The 10,161-nt window shown below is 55.8% G+C and overlaps 1 protein-coding gene across 1 annotated transcript; it reads right to left on the minus strand.

Annotated features, from left to right (window-relative positions):
• Positions 1-3,092: 3,092 nt before the first annotated feature.
• On the minus strand, positions 3,093-5,813 carry MISP3 (MISP family member 3). The gene is given in 4 exon segments (XM_017497646.2): positions 3,093-3,464; positions 3,705-3,778; positions 4,307-4,787; positions 4,789-5,813. Coding segments are annotated over 4 exon segments (660 nt in total). The 5' UTR covers positions 4,876-5,813; the 3' UTR covers positions 3,093-3,446.
• Positions 5,814-10,161: the final 4,348 nt, after the last annotated feature.

Here is a 10,161-nt window from a genome sequence, read left to right on the forward strand (position 1 = left end):
CCTGACCTCAGATGATCCACCTGCCTTGGCCTCCCAAAGTGCTGGGATTACAGGCTTGAGCCACCATGCCCTGCCCCTGTCCACTCTTGATAGACTTAGTTCTTGGCTCCCCTGCTGGAAATGAAGCCCAGCCTCCAGGTGTTTCCATTTTCCACTTCTCGGGCTCTCTCCCGCCTTTCTCTACATATCTTCCACAGTCACGGTGAAGTATGCTGAGGAGCGGGTAACTGTGTCATTGATGGATGGGGTCAGGTGATGAGCCCTTCTTGGCTGACCTGCTCTTGGGTGCAGCCCTGTATCGGCGTGACCTCTCTGTATTTTATGCCTATGGATTTCACTAGATATTTGATGTATCTATACAAGAGACAGAGTTAGACAGAACCAAGAATTTTTTTTTTTTTTTTTTGAGACTGAGTTTCGTTCTCGTTACCCAGGCTGGAGTGCAATGGCACGATCTCGGCTCACTGCAACCTCCGTCTCCTGAGTTCAAGCAATTCTCCTGCCTCAGCCTCCCGAGAAGCTGGGACTACAGGCATGCACCACCATGCCCAGCTAATTTTTGTACTTTTAGTAGAGATGGGGTTTCACCATGTTGACCAGGATGGTCTCGATCTCTTGACCTCGTGATCCACCTGTCTCGGCCTCCCAAAGTGCTAGGATTATAGGCATGAGCCACCATGCCTGGCCTAAGAATTTGTTTTTTGAGACAGAGTCTCACCCTGTCGCCCAGGCTGCAGTACAATGGCTCAATCTCGGCTCACTGCAACCTCCGTTTCCTGGGTTAAAAAGATTCTCCTGCCTCATCCTCCCAAGTAGCTGGTGGCTCCCGCCACCACGCCCAGCTAATTGTTTTGTATTTTTAGTAGAGACGGGGTTTCACCATGTTGGCCAGGCTGGTGTTTTGTTTAAGACAGAGTCTCAGCCGGGCGCGGTGGCTCAAGCCTGTAATCCCAGCACTTTGGGAGGCCGAAGTGGGTGGATCATGAGGTCAAGAGATCGAGACCATCCTGGTCAACATAGTGAAACCCCGTCTCTACTAAAAATACAAAAAATTAGCTGGGCATGGTGGTGTGTGCCTGTATTTCCAGCTACTCAGGAGGCTGAGGCAGGAGAATTGCCTGAACCCAGGAGGCGGAGGTTGCGGTGAGCCGAGATCGCACCATTGCACTCCAGCCTGGGTAACAAGGGCGAAACTCCGTCTCAAAAAAAAAAAAAGACAGAGTCTCGCTCTGTCGCCCAAGCTGGAGTGCAGTGACATGATCTCAAGAGCCAAGAGTTTAAGCAGCAATTCTGAAACATTCCTGGGTTGAGTGTGGTGGTTCATTCCTGTAGCGCCAGCTACTCAGGAGGCTGAGACAGGTCGGTCACTTGAGCCAAGGAGATCAAGGTTACAGTGAACTGTGATCATGCCACTGCACTGCAGACTGCATGACAGCAAGACCCTGTCTCCAAAATTGAAAACTTTTTTTTTGAGATTGAGTTTTGCTCTTATTGCCCAGGCTGTGGTGCAATGGCACAGTCTTGGCTCACTGCCACCTCTGCCTCCTGGGTTCAAGTGATTCTCCTGCCTCAGAGTAGGTGGGATTACAGGCATGTACCACCATGCCCAGCTAATTTTGTATTTTTAGTGGAGATAGGGTTTCTCTATATTGGTCAGGCTGGTCTTGAACTCCCAGCCTTGGGTGATCCACCTGCCTGGGCCTCCCAAAGTGTAGGGATTATAAAAAATACAAAAAATGAGCTGGGTGCGATGGTGTGCACTTGTAATCCCAGCTACTCAGGGGCAGGAGAATTGCTTGAGCCCAGGAAGTGGAGGTTGCAGTGAGTGGAGATCACACCTCTGCACTCCAGCCTGGGTGACAGAGCAAGACTCAAAATTTTTTTTTCTAAATAGTCACGGTCATAAAAATTCAGATCTCTCTTTTCAAAAGCTAGGTTTCAGTTGCCTTGTTTGTTTTTTAAGAGAGAGTGTCTCACTCTGTCACCCAGGCTGGAGTGCAGTGGTGTGTTCTTGGCTCACTGCAACCTCTGCCTCCCAGGTTCAAGTGATTCCCCTGCCTCAGCCTCCTGAGTAGCAGGATTACACACATGCGCCACCACACCAGCTATATTTTTTTTGTATTTTTAAAATAGACTGGTTTCACCATGTTGGCCAGGCTGGTCTGGAACTCCTGACCTCAAGTGATCCACCCACCTCGGCCTCCCAAAGTGCTGGAATTAGAGGCGTGCACCACCGCGCCAGGCCATGGATGCTTTTTATTTATTTATTTATTTTTGATGCTTGCCTACACGCAGACATGGGTGCTTCTGGAAAGCAGAAACTCTTGACCCAACACTATGAATGAGGTGTGCTCATTCATAGTGAGGACCCATGAGGTCAAGAATGTTGATCATTAGGAACTAATGATGTTGAGAAGCCTGAACTCTTACCACCTCTTTGTGTGTGTATGTGTGTATTTTTTGTTTTGTTTTTTGAGACGGAGTTTGGCTCTTGTCACCCAGCGGGAGGGCAATGGCACAATCTCGGCTTACTGCAACCTCCGCCTCCCGGGTTCAAGCGATTCTCCTGCCTCAGCCTCCCGAGTAGCTGGGATTACAGGCGCCCGATACCACGCCCGGCTAATTTTTTTTTTTTTTTTTTAAGTAGAGACGGGGTTTCACCATGTTGGCCAGGCTGGTCTCGAACTGCTGACCTCAGGTGATCCACCCGCCTTGGCATCCCAAAGTGCTGGGATTACAGGCCTGAGCCACCGCGCCCGACCTCGGTAGCTATTGTTTACGTTCCCAAGGTAGGAACAGTCTCTTACCATCTCTGTCTAGCCAGTGCACCAATAAATGAAGAGGAATCCTAGAAACAGGGCGTGAACTCGGTCCGAGGGCCACATCTTGCACCCCGGCCGCCAGGGGGCGGTAGGACCTGGGCCAGGCCGGGTCTGGCAGTGCATGGGAGGCGGGCAGCCCCAGAACAGGGCGATAAGGGCGCATTCCCACATTCCGGCCCGCACCTCTTGGGGCTTTCTCGGGCTTCTCTCGTCCCGCCGTGCTCCCGCCCCACTCCAGACGAAGAGGACCCAGAACAAAACTGGCTGCAGTGCCCTGAAAGAAGAGGCTTTATTGGCGGTGCGGGGAGTGGGGCAGCCGCGGCCGTAACCCTGGCCCTCTTACAGTCAAGGGAGTGGGTAGTTCAGTTTACGATTAGGCGGGAGAAGGGCTGGACAGTTTCACTGGCGGAGTTGTGGGTGGTGGTCAGTTTCCCAATGGGGGACTCTAAGTTTTATAGACGGGGCTGGTCAATTTCACAAAGTCAAGTTCAACGATGGGCTGGTCGATTTCATCTTCCCCAATGCAGAGGGCCGACCCTTCTCCAGGCCTTCTGCTAGACGCTCCCCGCCCTGGTCCTCTGACGTGTACGTTACTTCTGGCCTGGGTCCCTGTCTGCTCAAACCTCAAGGTTTGCGCTCCTCCTGGGGGCAGAGGGCCAGAAGGAAAGCCGGCCTCAGGGACCTGCGCACCGAACCCAGGCTCAGGGTGGGGCGGTTTGGGCCCCAAGACCACGTCTCCTCTTCACCCCGGATGCGTCCCACATTGAGTTCGGACCAGAATGGCCCTCCAGGGGGGATGCGCCTTTTCCCACCCAGCGTCCTGGCAGCGGAGGGGTAGGGGAACGATAAGCTCTAAAGGCACACGGGTAAAGGGGCTCCCACCTGCTCCAGGCCGTTCTCCGAGGCCTTTCTGCGGGGGGGCCAGGTCACCGCCAACTTTCCGTCGCCCCTGCTCGCTAGGGGGGAAGGTGCGCTCATCTCACCAGCTGGAGGCAGCCAGGATGAAAAAGGCCGGCCGCACCCCTTAAACACACACAGGCGTTCACCCTCCGCCTCCCCGTAAAAGCCTCCACTCAGCTCCAGGGACCCAGTGACCCGAGGGAGGAGGGAGGTGAACCCAGAATGGAGAGGCAGGAGCCTAAAAATGCAGAGGGAGGACCCAGGAGTGCCAGAACCCAGTCAGGGTTCCCTGGAACCCGACAAAGAGGAACACATCTGGAATGCCCCCACCCATCCCCGCGCAGCCTGGGTGATGTGGATCAGAGAGTTCATCCCTCCCGGTGGAGGGGTGGATCACAGCGAGTAATGCAGCCCCAGAAGGGGTGGGCAAGAGACAAAGTTGAGAAGGGGTCGGAGGAGCCTGGGAGCTTGGAGGAAGAGGCCCCGAGAATCGGAGGGCCAGAGGAGGGGCCACCTAAGCTGGGCAGTCGGTGGGGGCGGCTGGAACCCTGGGGGTCCCTGGCGTTGCCGCGCCCGCGGCTTACCGGTGAGACTCGGCGTAGGCTCCTTGAACTCCGCGGTGCCATAGACACTGCGCCGCAGGCGCTGCAGCTCCTGCTCGCGCTCGCGCACTGCGCGCACCTCCTGCTCCAGCAGTGACGGAGCGAAAGGCGGCGGGGCGCGGGCCAGCACCGGGCACTGGCCCTGCACGGCCGAGCGCGCCCGGCCCCCCGGCTCTGGCAGCCCCTGCGGGCCCGCGCCGCCCCCCGCCCCGGCGGAGGAGCCACTCCCCGCGGCGGCCTCGAAGAAGCGCTTGAGTTCGCCCAGCGGCTGCGGCGGCGACTGGGCGTGCGGCTCCGCGGCCGCGGGGCGCGCTAGCGCCGCCTGCCGGTGGGCCTCCCGCTCGATGTCCCGCTGCATCTGCGCTCCCGCCCGCGCGCGCTCCAGGGCGCGCGGGAGCGCGGGGCCAGGACCCGGCAGGTTGAGCACTGGCCGCACGCGCAGCTCCATGAGTTCGCTGCCCGCAGCGGCCAGAGCTCAGGCCCCGGCTCCGGCGCAGGCTCTCCTCGCGTTCGCAGCTGCGGCGGATTTCGCGCTCTATTGGCGTCTCCATGAACAGCTCCTCCGGGGGACGTTGGGGAGCCTCAGGGCACGGCGGAAACGCAAGTCGGAGGCTTCCGAGCCTGACCTGGAGGAGGAAGTCTCAGGCCCGGAGCGGGACGCTGCCCCTGGATCCCCGCGCTTTGCGCTTCGGACGGCCCAGGGTCGTCTCTGCCTGGCTCAGGACTCTCAAAGCCAACCGCTGCTGACAACCCCGGGCGCCCTGAGTCCTGCTCGACTGATGGCTCGAGGACTTCGCTTTCTTGCTCGAGGGTCTCCACGTCCTTTGCGGAGGGCTTGGGGACCTCGCCGCCCGGCCTGGGACTTCAGTGTTCAGCTCTGCAACAGGCTCTGGGGCTTCGCTGTCTGGCCCTGGGGGCTCGTGGCCCCCCTCTTCAGAAGACCCTAGGGTTTCGCTCTCCAGCTGGGGGACCTCGGTGTCCAGGGTTGGAAGCAGCTCGGAAGCGTCAGTTCCCACCTGGGGTTTTGACGCCCAGAGTTAGGACACAGGGCCCTGTGAGGCACCTGTGGTCGCAGTCGCAGCCCGTGGGTTCCAAGGCGTCGCCCGCACCGGCCGCTTCTCTGACCCGCCTCTGGCCTCCAGGAACGGCCCCCGGGGGCAGGGCCGGGCACCGCCCCCGGCACCTGCCAGGAGGACTCCGGCCCCGCCCTGGCGCCGCCCTCGGGACTAGGGCGCCTTGGTGGGGCACCCGGTTTCATCAACTAGCGTGCCCAGTCAGCTTCAGGGCACAGGACTTCTTGGAAGAGGGCTTGCCTAGACCCGGCCCCGCTACCTGGGGGGCCGCTCTGGGTGCTGTGTTCTCCTCCTCAGCGCACCCTGGCACTTTTTCAGAGCCATGTTCTCGTCTTCGTCCAGGAGACTGAGCCCCAGCAGCGCGTCGGACTGGGGTTCTGAACCACCAGCCCGTTTGTGAGGTGTCCCCCCGAAGTCGTCTTTCCGGAACCCGGGCAGCCCCGCCCAGTCTGTGCCAGCCAGCGCGCAGCGACGCCCTAAGGGCCGGGCCCTCCCTCCGATCCAGCCTTGCGGCGCACAGCTCCGGCCCGAGAGGGCGCCAGGAGCCGCCTTACGGCGCGCCAGGGTCTCCCTCACAGTGCTAGGGCTCAGAGAGTTTCCCAGCCGCGCGCCACTGCCCCCCGCCAAGCTGAGAGGCGGCTTCCCTACTCCTCCCGGAAAAGTCCGCGAAGTGTCTGCTGCCAAGTGCACTCCCGGATTCAGGGAGGAGGGAGAGACGGACACAGCGCGCCCCGGGCCAAGCTTAGCGGTTGCGGTTGAAAGGCGGTCACCTTGGGCCCAGGCGCCTCGGGAGGCCCAGACAGGGGGCAGGAGACGTCCAGGATAAGGGAAGAGATCAGCTGAGGCCGGATCGTGCGGTTCGAGGACAGGATCGATGCCCTTGCGCCGGCCGCCCTCCCCTAGGGACATTTTCCACTTTCCCTCTAATGGAAGCAGACTCTTCCCTTCTCCTGCCCCCAACCCCACCATTCTGGGGTGACCAGAAGGAAAGATATAGTTACCGGCAGGACGCGGTGGCTCATGCCCATGATGCCAGTACTTCGGGAGGCCAAGACGGTCAGATCACCCTGAGGTCAGGAGTTCCAGACCAGCTTGGCCCGCATGGCGAAACCCCCGTCTCTACTAAAAATACTAAAAAAATTAGCCGGGCGTGGTGGCGGGTGCCTGTAATTGCAGCTACTCAGGAGGCGAAGGTGGGAGAATCGCTTGAACCTGGGAGGCAGAGGTTACAGTGAGCCAAGATCGTGCCACTGAACTCTTGCCTGGGTGACAGAGTGAGACCCTGTCTCAAAAAAATAAATAAATATAGGGCTGGGGGGGTGGCTCATGCCTGTAATCCCAGCACTTTGGGAGGCTGAGGTGGGTGGATCACCTGAGGTCAGGAATTCAAGACCAGCTTGGCCAACATAGTGAAAATCTGTCTCTACTAAAAACACTAATGATTAGCTGGGCGTGGTGTCGGGCACCTGTAATTCTAGATACTTGGGAGGCTGAGGCAGGAGAATTGCTTGAACCTGGGAGATGGAGGTTGTAGTGAGCGGAGATCACGCCATTGCACTCCAACCTGGGCAACAGAGCAAAACTCTGTCTCAAAAAAAAAAGTTTACCCCGTGTCCCCTCCCTCCAAGCCCCACTGGTGACGTCCTCTTCTACAGGCAGCAACTCTACACAGCCCTCTCCAGGGCCAAGAGGTGGCAACAGCTGTCTGGTGTTGCTAACCTCAGGGTGTTTGTACTGTGCCTTGATGGTTTCCCTACACCTTTATAAACTGTGTCTTTGTTAAGTTCTCATCAACTGCTGTGTTCAAATTACCATCACTTTAGGAGGCTGAAGCAGGTGGATCATTTGAGGTCAGGAGTTCAAGACCAGCCTGGCCAACACGGTGGAACCCCTTCTCTACTAAAAATGCACACACACACACACACACAAATAGTCAGATGTGATGGCATGGGCCTGCTACTTAGGAGGATGAGGCAGGAGAATCCCCCGAACCTGCCAGGTGGATGTTGCAGCGAGCCATGGTGGTGCCACTGTACTCCAGCCTGAGCAACAGAGTAGACTCAGTCTCAAAAACAAACAAACAAAAATCTAGGCTGGGTGCCGTGGCTCATGCCTGTAATCCCAGTGCTTTGGAAGGCTATGGCAGGAGGATCACTTGAGGCCAAGAGTTTGAGACCAACCTGGGCAACACAGCGAGACTCCACTTCTAAAAAAAAAAAAAAAAAAAATTATGTATATCTTTATGCCGATGTCTCCCAAATTTACCTTTAACTCTGACTGCTCCCTTAGGCTTTGGACTCACATCCAGCAGTCTCCGGTCTAATAGACATGTCAGACTGAACACTTCCAACCCAACTCCTCCTCACTGTATGTGTCAATTTCAGCCATTCAGTTCTGCATACCAAAGAATACCCCAGGAGTCAGCCTGCAGTTCATCAGCAAACCCTCTTGACTCTGCCTCCAGACAGATTTTGGATTCATCCACTTCTCTCCATCCTTGTTCCAGCCACCTCCTCTCTCTCTCTCTCTTTTTTTTTTTTTTTTGAGACAGAGTCTCACCCTGTCACCTGGGCTGGAGTGCAGTGCAGTGTCACCGTCTTGGCTCACTGCCACCTCTTCCCCCCAGGGTTCAAGTGATTCTCCTGCCTCAGGCTCCCAGATACCTGGGATTACAGGTGTGCACCACCATGCCTGGCTAATTTTTGTATTTTTTTTTTTTTTAATATAAACTTTCGGCCAGGCGCAGTGGCTCAAGTCTGTAATCCCAGCACTTTGGGAGGCCGAGGTGGGCGGATCATGAGGTCAAGAGATTGAGACCATCCTGACCAACGTGGTGAAACCCCATCTCTACTAAAAATACAAAAATTAGCTGGGCGTGGTGGCGTGCGCCTGTAGTCCCTGTTACTCAGGAGGCTGAGGCAGGAGAATTGCCTGAACCCGGGAGGCAGGGGTTGCAGTGAGCTGAGATTGTGCCACTGTACTCCAGCCTGGCACTTGATGACAGAGTGAGACTCTGTCTCAAAAAAAAAAAAAACCAGCTTTTTTTTTTTTCATTTATTTATTTAACTTTAGGTGCATACTATATCTGGCATTTCTCCCCATGTTATCCCTTCCCACCCTCTCCTCCCTCCCTACCCCCCGCTGTCTCTCCCCTACCCCCGACAACTGCCTCCAGTGTGTGATGCTCCTCTCCCTGAGTCATGTGTTCTCCTTGTTCAACACCCGCCTATGAGTGAAAACATACGGTGTTTGGCTTTCCGTTCTTGTGTCAGTTTGCTGAGAATGATGGTTTCCAGATTCATCCAATTCCCTACTAATTTTTGTATTTTTAGTAGAGATGGGGTTTCATCATCTTGGCCTTGAACTCCTGACCTCGTGATCCACCCATCTTGGCCTCCCAAAGTGCTGGGATTACAGGTGTGAGCCACTGCCCTCGGCCCAGCCACCTCCTTTCTCTCAAAGCTTCCCATCAAGTCATACACAGTGGCTTGCTCGTAATCCTAGCTACCCTGGAGGTGGAGGCCGGAGGCTTGTTGAGCCTGGGAGTTCAAGAACAGACTGGGCGACATAGTGAGACCTGTCTCTAAAATAATAATAACAAAAACAAACAAAACAAAGGCTCCCACCAAATTTAGAATAAAAATCCCGGAAGGCTCTGTCCACCTCTCAGGTCACATCTTCTCACACTGTCCCCTTGTGTCACTTCACTTCAGCTTCACACTTCCCTCCAGCCCTCCCCCAACTGCACTGCCGCCCCAGGGCCTTTGCGCTGCCGTTGTCTCTGCTTGAAATGACAGTCACATGGCTGGTTCCTCTATTCAGGTCTCACCTCAGATGTCACTTCTTCAGGGAAGTGGTCTCTCATCACCCAGCCTAAAACAGCACTCCTTCTTTAGCCCTGTCCCAGGTATTCTCAATAACTCACCTTCAGTTACAGTTGTCACCAATTGCCTTTATTTTTATTTATCTTTTATTTATTTTATTTTTTGAGATGGAGTCTCGCTCTGACATCAGGCTGGAGTGCAGTGGCACGATCTCAGCTCACTGCAACCTCCGCCTCCCAGTTGCAGTGATTCTTCCACCTCAGCCTCCCGAGTAGCTGGTACTACAGGCTCACACCACCACGCCCAGCTAATATTTGTATTTTAGTAGAGATGGGGTGTCACCATGTTGGCCAGGATGGTCTCAATCTCTTGACCTCGTGATTTGCCCGCCTTGGCTTCCCAAAGTGCCATTACAGGGATTACAGGCATGGGCCACTATTATTTTTTTGAGATGGAGTCTTGCTCTGTTGCCCAGACTGGAGTGTAGTGGCGCTATCTCGGCTCACTGCAAACTTTGCCTTCCAGGTTCAAGCGATTCTCCTGCCTCAGCCTCCAGAGTAGCTGGGACTACAGGCGTGTGCCACCACACCAGCTATTGTTTTGTATCTTTTTTAGTAGAGATAGAATTTCACCATGTTAGCCAGGACGGTCTCAATCTCCTGACTTCACAGGTGCGGTGGCTCATGCCTGTAATCCCAGCACTTTGGGAGGCTGAGGCGGGCGGATCACCTGAGGTTGGGAGTTCAAGACCAGCCTAGCCAGCATAGTGAAACCTTGTCTGTAAAAACATACAACAGTTAGCCAGGCATGATGGCAGGTGCCTGTAATCCCAGCTACTTAGGAGGCTGAGGCAGAAAAATTGCTTGAACCCTGGAGGTGAAGGTTGCAGTGAGCTGAGATTGCACCATTGCACTCCAGCCTGAGCGACAGAGGGAGACTC

This window comes from Cebus imitator, unplaced genomic scaffold, assembly GCF_001604975.1.
Source record: "Cebus imitator isolate Cc_AM_T3 unplaced genomic scaffold, Cebus_imitator-1.0 Scaffold234, whole genome shotgun sequence".
In the NCBI taxonomy this organism is placed as follows: Eukaryota; Metazoa; Chordata; class Mammalia; order Primates; family Cebidae; genus Cebus; species Cebus imitator.